General features: G+C 36.9%; 1 protein-coding gene across 1 annotated transcript; it reads left to right on the top strand.

Moving 5' to 3' along the window:
- The first annotated feature begins 342 nt into the window (after nt 1-342).
- Nucleotides 343-1,394, top strand: LOC112658447 (transcription initiation factor TFIID subunit 12-like). Its single transcript, XM_035697559.2, has one exon. It carries the CDS (start codon nt 479-481, stop codon nt 962-964), a length of 486 nt encoding a protein of 161 aa, XP_035553452.2. The 5' UTR covers nt 343-478; the 3' UTR covers nt 965-1,394.
- The last annotated feature ends 12,686 nt before the right edge of the window (nt 1,395-14,080 follow it).

Raw genomic sequence — 14,080 nt, 5'->3', positions numbered from 1 at the left:
AAAAAGAGAGAAAGGTTTTAAATTAATTTTTGAAAATTCATTTTTATTTAAAAAATTCATTCTTATTGAGAGAAAAGTATGGAAGAATAAAAACATAGTCAAAAATAATTAATAAGGTACAAATATTTACTAAAAATGGATGAGGATTGAGTAATGGTAACACTAAATAAATAATATTCATTAAATACATTTGTTGAAATAGTGGATGAAATTTTCATTAAAGCTAGAGATTATTTAGTGCTAGTTATTAATATTACTGAAAACTTTAACTTTGAACTGAGTCAAGAAAGTAAAACATTATCCAAATGTGAATGCACAGCAGAAGTACTCAGGAGGGCCGAACGCTTCACTGGGGCAGTCTCCACATATCATGGGGAGATAGACGCTGCTGCCTTTGTTTGGCCTTGGTCCTCACAGCTCCAAAAAGAAACAGGATCTCGATAAGCTCTATGAGCTGAAGTCCAAAGCTCGGCAGATTATGAACCAGTTTGGCCCCTCAGCCCTAATCAACCTCTCCAATTTCTCATCCATAAAACTGGAACCAGCCAGCACCCCTCCACAAGGCTCCATGGCCAATAGCACTACAGTGGTAAAGGTACCAGGCACTCCTGGGACAGGAGGGCGTCTCAGCCCTGAGAACAATCAGGTATTGACCAAGAAGAAATTACAAGACTTAGTAAGAGAAGTGGATCCTAATGAGCAATTGAATGAAGATGTGGAGGAGATGCTGCTGCAGATTGCTGATGATTTTATCGAGAGTGTGGTGACAGCAGCCTGCCAGCTTGCTCGGCATCGCAAGTCCAGCACCCTGGAGGTGAAAGATGTCCAGCTGCATCTAGAACGCCAGAGGAACATGTGGATCCCGGGATTTGGCTCTGAAGAAACCCGACCCTACAAAAAGGCTTGCACCACAGAGGCCCACAAACAGAGAATGGCATTGATCCGGAAAACAACCAAGAAATAACACACGGAGAGGTCAGGGGATGGACAACAGTGTATTTGGAGATACTTGAGCTGAGACCTCAGCCATTTCATCCTTGGATTTTTTTTTAATGCTTTACAGAGAAGCATATATTTTTTATTAACAGTGCAGCAATATCTATAATGACTGAGAGGATCTGCCAAAAGAATAAAACCTCCTACCCCAACTTCCAGTCCCTTTTTCCTGACGTCTCAAAGAAGAGCAACTGTATCTTCCAGAGAAGATTTTATTTGTGGTTTATTATATAAGTGATTGAATATTGGACGAAGCATTATGGTCTTGTTTGGTGAGACAGTACTAGCAGGATTTGTAGAGGTTTGTGTTTCCTTCTCCCTTCCCCTTTTCCTTGTACTTTGTAATGTCAGTGTTTATATGAATATGACTTTCACTTGCTTTTCCAGAATAAAGAAGTTATTAATCGAAAAAAAAAAAAAAACAAATGTGAATGCACAAATAGTTCATTATTAGGCTGCCTCCTGCCCCCGCGGCCACCTTATAATAATATCTGAAGGAAATGGAAAATGTGTTAGGAGAGAAAATATTATTTTCAATAAACATGCTGGAATAATTTTTAATGCATCTTTCCAGGAAAAAGTTTGGCATAAGAAGTCTCCCTATTACCTATAGGGACATGTGTAGATTATATCACATCATTCTTGGGATGCCCTTTGTAGTATTTATTCACTAAAAGACCATGCTTATTTCTCTGACCATTATGCTAACCCTGCAATATTATTTGGTGAACACACTTTTACGTTTCCTAAAACTGTAGTTCTTGGCCCTCAGTCTACTTTTTACTAATTTCCCTGGATGTATTTATTGACTCTTAAGGTTAATAATTATTCTTAATTTTCATCTTTAGCTCTGATCTTTTACAATAAGTGTAGTTTCATATTTCCAGTTGCCTTAGTATGCATTTTACTTTGAAGATTAGCCGACTTCTGATAATTGACATTTATGTAACTGAGAAAAGATGTTAGTTCTGGTTAATGTGGCTGAATGGATAATCCTCAAATACTCATGCTAGAAAGATATGGATACAGGATGGAGAAAATGTAATTTCAAATTTATTTTTAAATTTTAAAATGTTAATTTTTTAAGTAAAAAAAAAATAAAATTTAAATGAAAGTGCCTAGCTGGCTGACAAAAAAGTTAGGAAAATGGGCCAAAGAGCAACAGAAAGCTTAAAAGTAGTTTCAGCATGAAATATTGATACCCTGGTTTGATTTGCCAGTCTTGGTAACCAAAAAACTTAACTTTCATATGAGGGTAAGAAATGATGCTTTGAGTTTACATAAGTTTGGGAGTTAGAAGTGAAACCACTGGGATCCCTGGGTGGCGCAGCGGTTTAGCGCCTGCCTTTGGCCCAGGGCAGGATCCTGGAGACCCGGGATCGAATCCCACATCGGGCTCCTGGTGCATGGAGCCTGCTTCTCCCTCTGCCTATGTCTCTGCCTCTCTCTCTCTGTGTGACTATCATAAATAAATAAATAAATAAATAAAACCACTGCATGAACTAGGACTCTTGAAAAGCTGTGTTATCTGTGAAAAGGTGTAGTGGCAAAAAAATTCTTCATCAACTGGGTTATACTGTCAGTGAAGGGGAAGGGGAGTTCCTGCTGATAATTCATATTATGGACTTCACTTATACAGTGGTGCTGGACATGTACTTATTTAAGGACTAGTTAACACTCAGGCTGGTAACTTATGATGGGTCAATATTGGTTTAACCTCTATATAGGCTCTATGTAAAGAAAAAGGAATATTAACTGGTAAAATGCAACACTTGTTAGAGGTAAGAAATATTAGTAAACTAGGACTAAAAGTGAATTTTCTTAACCACATAATGGTAGTTGCTTCAAGCCTACAGGAAAAATTGTCTTGATTGTTAGAACAATAGATTCATTTCACTTAGTGTGGGAAGCAGAATTCTAGAATGACTCACAATGACCGATTGTCTTAAATAATTGCTTCTTCTCTGAATGTGGGTGGAACCCACCACTATGACAAGATATCACTCCCATAATTATGTTAACTTCTTTAGCAAATGAAACAATAGCCTTGGTGGTCTTTACCTAACCAGGAGTACTCTTTTAAAAGCATAGTTTCCTCCCACTGGTTACAGAAATAAGAGAGATGCACTCTGGGTCCGAGAAAATCAGCCATCTGGGGCCACATGGCAAGGAACTGCAGGGAGCCTCTGGAAGCTGAGAGTAGACCCAGCAATAGCTGCTAGAAAGCCAGGGACCTCATTCCTGAAATCAAAGGGAACGAACGTTGCCAGAACCAGTCAACTTGGAAGATGCCAATCTCTCAATGAAAACTATCTTTGACCCACAAGCAGATAACCTGATAAGAGCCTGAGCAGAGGATCCACTCACACTGTGCTCAGACATATTATAGGAAGAAATTGTGAGATAATAAATTTGTGCTATTTTAAGCCACAGAGTTTGTGATAATTAGTCAACAGCAATAGGTACAAAAACACAGACTGTAAACATAAACCAACTTTAGTGCTTTCCTTTTACCATGGGGAGAAATAAATGGAATATAGGGGGTTTAAAGGCATGTGTATTTTATTTCTTTGAAAGAGAAGTATGTGCTTGTGTTTTCAACACAAGTTGAAAAATTATAGTATTTGTTAAATCCATGCTTGAAACAAGCTGTAATTTTAAAAATTCAGGGTGTTGTCTTGTCCCAGCAATCTCCTCATTCTATATAGCACCTCTTTCCTTGCATCCTTTAGATATGATCTTGATTGACTGCTTGGGATTTCTGGTCTAGTATTATTTATTTTTATTGCTTTTCTCAATTTTATGTAAGTCAGTTCTCATATACTGATCATTGTAGTCCTTTCTGATCATCTACACTAGTCCCTCTTTAACTAGTGCTAGAATATTTTCAAGAGCAATACAAGTGGTTTTTCTATCTTCTGTCATTCGTGTTAAAATTTAGACTACATAGATCTTCCTTAGTATTTATATTTCTTTAGTCATTTAAAGAAATATGATATCTCTCTTTGCCTATGGTCCTGAATTTAAAGTTAGTGGCCTACGTTATATTTTTTAGACATTGCAATTTAAAAGTTATACTTTATTTGCTTTTTATTTTCCAGCAATTTCTCCCACATGAATTTCTCTTCCATTTTTTTTTTATCAAATAATACCATTACTTCTTGAAGAACTAGCCAAAAATAATTTTACTCTAATTCAGCCGGTTTTGTGCTCCACCTTATTCAAAGAATATTTATTAGTCACCTAATAAGGATTAGCACTGGAGCGATAATATTCACAAAAAGACATGATCCTTGCCCTTAATAAGAAACTTATGTTTTCATTTGTACAGGAGTACTTTTTTCTATTAATAGGATGCTACTGTCTCTTGTGTGTATGTCTTAACTCTCAAATCAAAGTGTTGGTTAAAGACTGTAAGCAGTTTTCCTATTCTTTCTTCTAATTCCCAATCCTGTCATCCATTTACTAAAAGTATATGTAATTAGTAAATAATTGCTGATTGACTTAACAAATCTAATTCACCTCCTCACGTGTGCCACATTTCATGTGTCCTGGGAAGTATGTGCAGGGAAGTCAATCTATTGAATTATGACTGTGTTCAGCCTCAAACTTCCCCTGGGCATCTCTTTACCCAGGATTTGTTAAATTTGTATGCTTGAGACAGGCTATAATATTAAAAATTCAATATACTCCAGTATGTGCCCCAAAAATAATCTTTTCTTGATTCCTCCAATTATGATATTGGTTGACTGCTTGAGATCTCTGGTCTTGTGCTATTTCATTTATTATTGTTTTTCTCCATTCTCACATGTAAGTCATCTGGCTCTCAAACACCCACCTCATGAGGTAAAGATACAAGTAGTTTTTCTATCTTTTTGTATAAGAAGAATAAGAAAAAATTCTTATTCTCAAGATCTATCATGTAGGTTTACATCTTGGAATGCCGTCATCATTAGAGTCTGTTTAATCTCTTGGAAGGTGCCTCAACTTGCGTTCTAAATAGTCACCAAGTTCTCTTGCTTGTACTTAGACAGAATGTTAACATTGCCTCAGGAAAAAAAAATATCTTTGCCTCTCAGTTAAATTTGATTCATCATCTTCAGAGCCCATTTTATTACACTATTGACTAATAATAATAATAAAAAAAAACATAGTAAGACCTCAGTGGTTTCAAACTCATTGCACAAAGTAGAGGATGCAGAGAAAAGGTGCAACTCTGGGCAATAGCTATAGAGCCAGCATCTAGGCTCTGTGATAATCACCACATATGAATCACATCAGAGAAAGAACAGAATCACTGAATACAGGGAGCCTGACACCTCCAGTTGTTTTTCAGACTGCACCATGTTTATCAGTGTCAAAATTTGCAACATCTGGCAGTTTTTCTTATATTTAGTGTATCTTTGATTTTTTAAGGATCTCACAGATACCAGATTTTTAAACACTTGCTCCTAGAACCATGTTTATACATCTCACTGCTATCATAAATAGATTAAGTTTGAATGAAATTCTTAGGAAACCATCTCTAAAGTGTCCCCATAACATACTGCTTATCTAGATAAAATTTTAGTAGTTTATATCAATTCAAATCCTCTTTCAAGAATACTTATTTTTATTACCTATATTTGCATTGGATATCTGACTAAAATAGTAGCTTTTTTTTTTTTTTTTTTTTTTTTTTTTTGCAGGCATACCGTTAAGTAGAATCTAAGAGTCCATGCAAACTGAAGCTGTGCTAGCTTCTCTGTGTGCTCTTTGAGGTCTCTTCCTCTTGTTAAATTTCACACTGGATTTGCATGGGGATGCAAGAAGGAAATGATTTTGCTTGGGAAAATTGCCACAGCTGTTTTAATACAGGAACATTGAAAAAGGCATTGCTAGCCTATAAGCTCCAACTCACATAGAAGAACTAAGAGAAGGTCAAGAACAGGGAAGACTTTGACATAGACAAATTTTGACACAGAATTTACTAGTTTTCTCAATAGCAAGGTGCCAGTTACTGAGAAATTTTCAAATTGAAAGGTGATCACTTTCAAATGAGATGCATTGACATTACTGGACAATATTGATGAAAAAATATTGTCAGTTTTATAATCCTCAAATTTTATATTTTGCTTAATGTTATTACTTACTCATTTTAACATGTGTTCTTTTCATGTTAGTTGGCTTGGGCTTTTTAAAGTCACTATTCCTTTTTTTCCTTTCTTCTGTCCTCATAACACATACTATGTTTGTTGTTCTATTTATATAATAAGGGATACCAAATAGAGTGAAGAATATGACTAAAATCCTCTGCCACTATATTTGACTTTACATCAAATTTTATGGGCAGCAATGGATTGTGTTGGAGCTCTAACGATGTTCACTAGGAGAAACATTTATTGTACTAGAATCATTGCCCAGATAATGTTCTGAAATGTACTCTTTCAGGTTCTGAGGTTCTATTTTTCCAGTCAACACATTAGGACACATCAATCACTGAAAACCCTGCGGTATATCAGTACATTGTGTTCCCCTTACTACACAGGTGCTTTTCTCCTGTGACCTCCTGCTTGGAATTGTACTATCATTTCTAACTTACCCTTCACTATCCTCACCTCTACCACCCTTCCTTTCACTCTAATCTATGCTCATTTAAAATTTTTGAGTGACTTGGAGCTCAGATCCTGAGGAAACTACACTCTGCCCAGTTCCTTCCATTGATGCAAATTTAAATCCTGGACAGAAGGCTTAGAGCAACAATCTGAGGGTACTAGAAAGTACACAGTAGTGGGTGGACTACAAAAGGCAATTAGAGTTTCAGAATTCTAAGTTCCACAAAACCAATGATGGGCTTACTATTTTTTTAAGAAAATTCCAGCTATCACCCAACCTGGGCTAAAAGCTCAAATCTGTAAATGCACAAAATGTGTTCCCTGATCAACAAAGGGAAATGTATTTGTCATAATTGCATAAACTGCTGTCATAAGTACTTTTTGATACTTTTGATACAGTTGACTCTTGAACGACACTGGTTCAAATTGTGAGGGTTCACTTATATGTGGATTTTTTTTCAATAAATTCACTACAGTACTGTAAATGTATTTTCTCTTTCTTGTGATTTTCTTAATAACATTGTCTTTTCTCTAGTTTGCTTTATTGTAAGAATACAATATTTAATACATATATAACATACAGTATATGTATTAATCAACTGTTATGTTATCAGCAAGGCTTCTAGTCAATAGTAGGCTATTAATAGTTAGGTTTTTGGAAAGCCAAAGGATATATGTGAATTTCCAACCATGTGGCAGGTCAGGGCCCCTAACCCCGACATTGTTGAAGGGTCAACTGTGTTGTTCTTATTAGGTTTATGGAAACTAAAAGAGCATTTACTTATGTATTTATAGGTTAATCAAACTAGAGTATATGACCTTATTTGAAATATGACATTTTATCTAATGTGAATAGCTTTATATGAGATGCCTGTTGTATTATCCTAAAAGCAGGCTCTGCCACGTGGGCCAAATTGGCTAAGGGTCCATTTTTTTTTGCAGTTGGAGAGTGAAAATTTTTTCCCCTTATCTTTAAAGAATTGTTAAAAAAACAAAAGGGATAAAAAGGAGGAGGTAGGAAAAGAAGAAGGAAGATGCCACCATAAAGACCATATGTGACCTACAAACTCTAAAGTATTTGACATCTGGTCACTTAAAAAAAATGTTTGCCAACCCCTGACATTAAAAAATAAAAAAATACCTTAATAGTGAAAAATTTGTACGTTTCATTATTTCTTTCTAGTGTTTTCTATTCATGTCACAAAGGAGTGCTTAAAAGGACCTGATCCACAGTGGACATTCAAATAATGTGTATGTAAATTAATAGGTAGGTGAATAGTTGCCTATCTACTCTACCCCTAATAGAATAATTCAGCTTCCTGGTTATCTCCCATGGTAGATAATAATATTAGTCATCAGATATTCACAACCCACTTACTTACAGCTATCCCCACTCATGCAGGAAGTACAATTCCAAGCCTCAATGATGGTAAGCTCTGACATTGACTGTTTTGGCCAATGGAATGTGAATAGGTACAACAGATGTCACATCTTATCAAAAGCTGTTAGAAGTATTGCAAATCTCTGTCAATAACCTTCTACTTCTGCTTCTGTCATTACAATAGTATGTTGTGGTGGTGGTTAGTCCTGGAATAAGAAAACACATGGAGCAAAGCCAAGCAGATAGACCTCAGCGGCAACCAACCAAATCCAACAAATTCCAACCAAGCTGAAACTGGCCCTCAACATTCATGTAACATGAGTGAAACTAAATGGTATTATAATCTTTTGAGATTATAGGATTATCTTGTGCTGAAGGAAAAGTTGCTTGATATACTTCTGTAAAACAAAAGATTCAGAAGGATGAAAGGATCAGTACTTAGTATATATATGTCATTGAAAATCATAATGAATTCTTTTTTTAAATTTTTTTAATAAAATAATTTTTATTGGTGTTCAATTTACCAACATACAGAATAACACCCAGTGCTCATCCCGTCAAGTGTCCCCCTCAGTGCCCGTCACCCACTCAGCCCCACCCCCCACCCTCCTCCCCTTCCCCCACCCCTAGTTCGTTTCCCAGAGTTAGGAGTCTTCATGTTCTGTCTCCCTTTCTGATATTTCCCACACATTTCTTCTCCCTTCCCTTCTATTCCCTTTCACGATTATTTATATTCCCCAAATGAATGAGAACATACACTGTTTGTCCTTCTCCGATTGACTTACTTCACTCAGCATAATACCCTCCAGTTCCATCCAAGTTGAAGCAAATGGTGGGTATTTGTCGTTTCTAATGGCTGAGTAATATTCCATTGTATACATAGACCACATCTTCTTTATCCATTCATCTTTCGATGGACACCAAGGCTCCTTCCACAGTTTGGCTATTGTGGACATTGCTGCTAGAAACATTGGGGTGCAGGTGTCCCGGCGTTTCATTGCATCTGAATCTTTGGGGTAAATCCCCAGCAGTGCAATTGCTGGGTCATAGGGCAGGTCTATTTTTAACTCTTTGAGGAACCTCCACACAGTTTTCCAGAGTGGCTGCACCATTTCACATTCCCACCAACAGTGTAAGAGGATTCCCTTTTCTCCGCATCCTCTCCAACATTTGTTGTTTCCTGCCTTGTTAATTTTCCCCATTCTCACTGGTGTGAGGTGGTATCTCATTGTGGTTTTGATTTGTATTTCCCTGATGGCAAGTGATGCAGAGCATTTTCTCATGTGCATGTTGGCCGTGTCTATGTCTTCCTCTGTGAGATTTCTCTTCATGTCTTTTGCCCATTTCATAATTGGATTGTTTGTTTCTTTGGTGTTGAGTTTAAGAAGTTCTTTATAGATCTTGGAAACTAGCCCTTTATCTGATATGTCATTTGCAAATATCTTCTCCCATTCTGTAGGTTGTCTTTGAGTTTTGTTGACTGTATCCTTTGCTGTGCAAAAGCTTCTTATCTTGATGAAGTCCCAATAGTTCATTTTTGCTTTTGTTTCTTTTGCCTTCGTATATGTATCTTGCAAGAAGTTACTGTGGCCGAGTTCAAAAAGGGTGTTGCCTGTGTTCTTCTCTAGGATTCTGATGGAATCTTGTCTCACATTTAGATCTTTATCCATTTTGAGTTTATCTTTGTGTATGGTGAACGAGAGAGGTCTAGTTTCATTCTTCTGCATGTGGATGTCTAATTTTCCCAGCACCATTTATTGAAGAGACTGTCTTTTTTCCAGTGGATAGTCTTTCCTCCTTTGTCGAATATTAGTTGACCATAAAGTTCAGGGTACACTTCTGGGTTCTCTATTCTGTTCCACTGATCTATGTGTCTGTTTTTATGCCAGTACCACACTGTCTTGATGACCACAGCTTTGTAGTACAACCTGAAATCTGGCATTGTGATGCCTCTAGATATGGTTTTCTTTTTTAAAATTCCCCTGGCTATTTGGGATCCTTTCTGATTCCACACAAATCTTAAAATAATTTGTTCTAACTCTCTGAAGAAAGTCCATGGTATTTTGATAGGGATTGCATTAAACGTGTAAATTGCCCTGAGTAACATTGACATTTTCACAATATTAATTCTGCCAATCCATGAGCATGAATATTTTTCCATCTCTTTCTGTCTTCCTCAATTTCCTTCAGAAGTGTTCTATAGTTTTGAGGGTATAGATCCTTTACCTCTTTGGTGAGGTTTATTCCTAGGTATCTTATGCTTTTGGGTGCAATTGTAAATGGGATTGACTCCTTAATTTCTCTTTCTTCAGTCTCATTGTTAGTGTATAGAAATGCCATTGATTTCTGGGCATTGATTTTGTATCCTGCCACGCTACCAAATTGCTGTATGAGTTCTAGCAATCTTGGGGTGGAGGCTTTTGGGTTTTCTATGTAGAGTATCATGCCATTGGTGAAGAGGGAGAGTTTGACTTCTTCTTTGCCAATTTGAATGCCTTTAATGTATTTTTGTTGTCTGACTGCTGAGGCTAGGACTTCCAATACTATGTTGAATAGCAGTGGTGAGAGTGGACATCCCTGTTTTGTTCCTGATCTTAGGGGAAAGGCTTCCAGTGCTTCCCCATTGAGAATGATATTTGCTGTGGGCTTTTTGTAGATGGCTTTTAAGATGTCGAGGAAAGTTCCCTCTACCCCTACACTCTGGAGTTTTGATCAGGAATGGATGCTGTATTTTGTCAAATGCTTTCTCTACATCTAATGAGAGGATCATATGGTTCTTGGTTTTTCTCTTGCTGATATAACGAATCACATTGAGTGTTTTACAAGTGTTGAACCAGCCTTGTGTCCCGGGGATAAATCTTACTTGGTCGTGGTGAATAGTTTTCTTAATGTGCTGTTGGATCCTATTGGCTAGTATCTTGTTGAGAATTTTTGCATCCATGTTCATCAGGGATATTGGTCTATAATTCTCCTTTTTGGTGGGGTCTTTGTCTGGTTTTGGAATTAAGGTGATGCTGGCCTCGTAGAACGAATTTGGAAGTACTCCATCTCTTTCTATCTTTCCAAACAGCTTTAGTAGAATAGGTATGATTTCTTCTTTAAACGTTTGATAGAATTCCCCTGGGAAGCCATCTGGCCCTGGACTCTTGTGTCCTGGGAGGTTTTTGATGACTGCTTCAATTTCCTCCCTGGTTATTGGCCTGTTCAGGTTTTCTATTTCTTCCTGTTCCAGTTTTGGTAGTTTGTGGCTTTCCAGGAATGCATCCATTTCTTCTAGATTGCATAATTTATTGGCGTATAGCTGTTCATAATATGTTTTTAAAATCGTTTGTATTTCTTTGATGTTGGTAGTGGTCTCTCCTTTCTCATTCATGATTTTATTTTTTAAATATTTTTTTTTAATTTTTTTTTATTTATTTATGATAGTCACAGAGAGAGAGAGAGGCAGAGACACAGGCAGAGGGAGAAGCAGGCTCCATGCACCGGGAGCCTGATGTGGGATTCGATCCCGGGTCTCCAGGATCGCGCCCTGGGCCAAAGGCAGGCGCCAAACCGCTGCGCCACCCAGGGATCCCTCATTCATGATTTTATTAATTTGAGTCTTCTCTCTCTTCTTTTTAATAAGGCTGGCTAATGGTTTATCTATTTTATTAATTCTTTCAAAGAACCAACTCCTGGTTCTGTTGATCTGTTCCACAGTTCTTCAGGTCTTGATTTCATTGAGTTCTGCTCGAATTTTAATTAACTCTCTTCTTCTGCTGGGCGTGGGGTCCATCGCTGTTTTTTTCTCTAGCTCCTTTATGTGTAAGGTTAGCTTTTGTATTTGAGTTCTTTCCAGTTTTTGAATGGATGCTTGTATTGCGATGTATTTCCCCCTTAGGACTGCTTTTGCTGCATCCCAAAGATTTTGAACGGTTGTATCTTCATTCTCATTAGTTTCCATGAATCTTTTTAATTCTTCCTTAATTTCCTGGTTGACCCTTTCATATTTTAGCAGGATGGTCCTTAACCTCCACGTGTTTGAGGTCCTTCCAAACTTCTTGTTATGATTTAGTTCTAATTTCAAGGCACTATGGTCTGAGAATATGTAGGGGATGATCCCAATCTTTTGGTATCGGTTCAGACCCAATTTGTGACCCAGTATGTGGTCTATTCTGGAGAAAGTTCCATGTGCACTTGAGAAGAATGTGTATTCAGTTGAGTTTGGATGTAAAGTTCTGTAGATATCTGTGAAATCCATCTGGTCCGGTGTATCATTTAAAGCTCTCGTTTCTTTGGAGATGTTGTGCTTAGAAGACCTATCGAGTATAGAAAGAGCTAGATTGAAGTCACCAAGTATAAGTGTATTATTATCTAAGTATTTCTTCACTTTGGTTATTAATTGGTTTAAATATTTGGCAGCTCCCACATTCGGGGCATATATATTGAGGATTGTTAAGTCCTCTTGTTGGATAGATCCTTTAAGTATGAGATAGTGTCCCTCTTCAACTCTCACTACAGTCTTCGGGGTAAATTTTAGTTTATCTGATATAAGGATGGCTACCTCTGCTTTCTTTTGAGGACCATTCGAATGGTAAATGGTTCTCCAACCTTTTATTTTCAGGCTGTAGGTGTCCTTCTGTCTAAAATGAGTCTCTTGTACACAGCAAATAGATGGGTCCTGCTTTTTTATCCAGTCTGAAACCCTGCGCCTTTTGATGGGGTCATTAAGCCCGTTCACATTCAGAGTTACTATTGAGAGATATGAGTTTAGTGTCATCATGATATCTATTCAGTCCTTGTTTTTGTGGAATGTTCCACTGAACTTCTTCTTAAAGGGGAATTTTAAGAGTCCCCCTTAAAATTTCTTGCAGAGCTGGTTTGGAGGTCACATATTCTTTTAGTTGCTGCCTGTCTTGGAAGCTCTTTATCTCTCCTTCCATTTTGAATGAGAGCCTTGCTGGATAAAGTATTCTTGGTTGCATGTTCTTCTCATTTAGGACCCTGAATATATCCTGCCAGCCCTTTCTGGCCTGCCAGGTCTCTGTGGAGAGGTCTGCTGTTACCCTAATACTCCTCCCCATAAAAGTCAGGGCTTTCTTGTCTCTTGCTGCTTTAAGGATCTTCTCTTTATCTTTGGAATTTATCATAATGAATTCTTAAGCACATTTTTTCAACCCTTAATAAAAGGAGTATAAAGCTCATATTTACAAAATGATTTCTCTATTTTAAGTTCATTTTATATTGTGTAGAAATGTGATAGTTTATAAGGTGGTGCTCTTTTGCATTCACCAAAAAATATTTTATCTCACTAATGAAGGGCAAAAGTGACGGATATACTTTGTACTAGAGTAAAAGGTACCTTATGCTACAGAAAATTAATGTATTCTTGTGACAACTTTATTCTCTATTAGAAATGAATCATCATTGAATCAGAATCTCTTTGCTTTGGAGGTTAGTACCTCACCCTTAATATGAATTTAACTTTGTAGAAATATAACTAGAAATTGAGGAGCACAAAAAATTATGAGAAAAAATTAATACAGAAAAGATTTATAATGAACTATACTCAGTATCAAATGTGCTCACTTCAATAAAGATGGATGTGAAATCAAGAAAATTGTAATCAAAGATAGTTCATTTTACAAAAATTATATATTTATATAAACACTTATATAGACACATATATAAACACTTATTAGAAGAGAAGATTAGGGATGCCTGGGTAGCTCAGTGGTTGAGCATCTCCCTTCAGCTCAGATCCTGATCCCGGAGTCCTGGGATTGAGTCCCACATCAGGCTCCCTGCATGGAGCTTGCTTCTCCCTCTGCCTATGTCTCTGCCTCTCTCTCTGTGTCTCTCATGAATAAATAAATAAAATCCTAAAAAAAAAAAAAATTAAAAAAAGAAGAGGAGATTAAAATTTCCAGAAATTGTTCATGTAACTTCTTTAAAATCACAAAGTGTGAAGAAAAAAGAAAGTATAAAATCCAGGGATTCAGATATAGTTGTGGCACTGGTACTGCCAACTGCTGGTTTTGCTCGACCAGCATTCATTCCCACTTTTTATTTTAAGAAAATTCTAATTTTGTGTCAGAAAACATTCTCTGTTCTTTCAGTTCAAGTAGCC

The sequence above is a fragment of the Canis lupus genome, chromosome 12 (assembly GCF_003254725.2).
Source record: "Canis lupus dingo isolate Sandy chromosome 12, ASM325472v2, whole genome shotgun sequence".
NCBI lineage: Eukaryota > Metazoa > Chordata > Mammalia > Carnivora > Canidae > Canis > Canis lupus.
The sequence above is the reverse complement of the archived record's forward strand: the minus strand, read 5'-3'. Positions and strand labels throughout refer to the sequence as shown.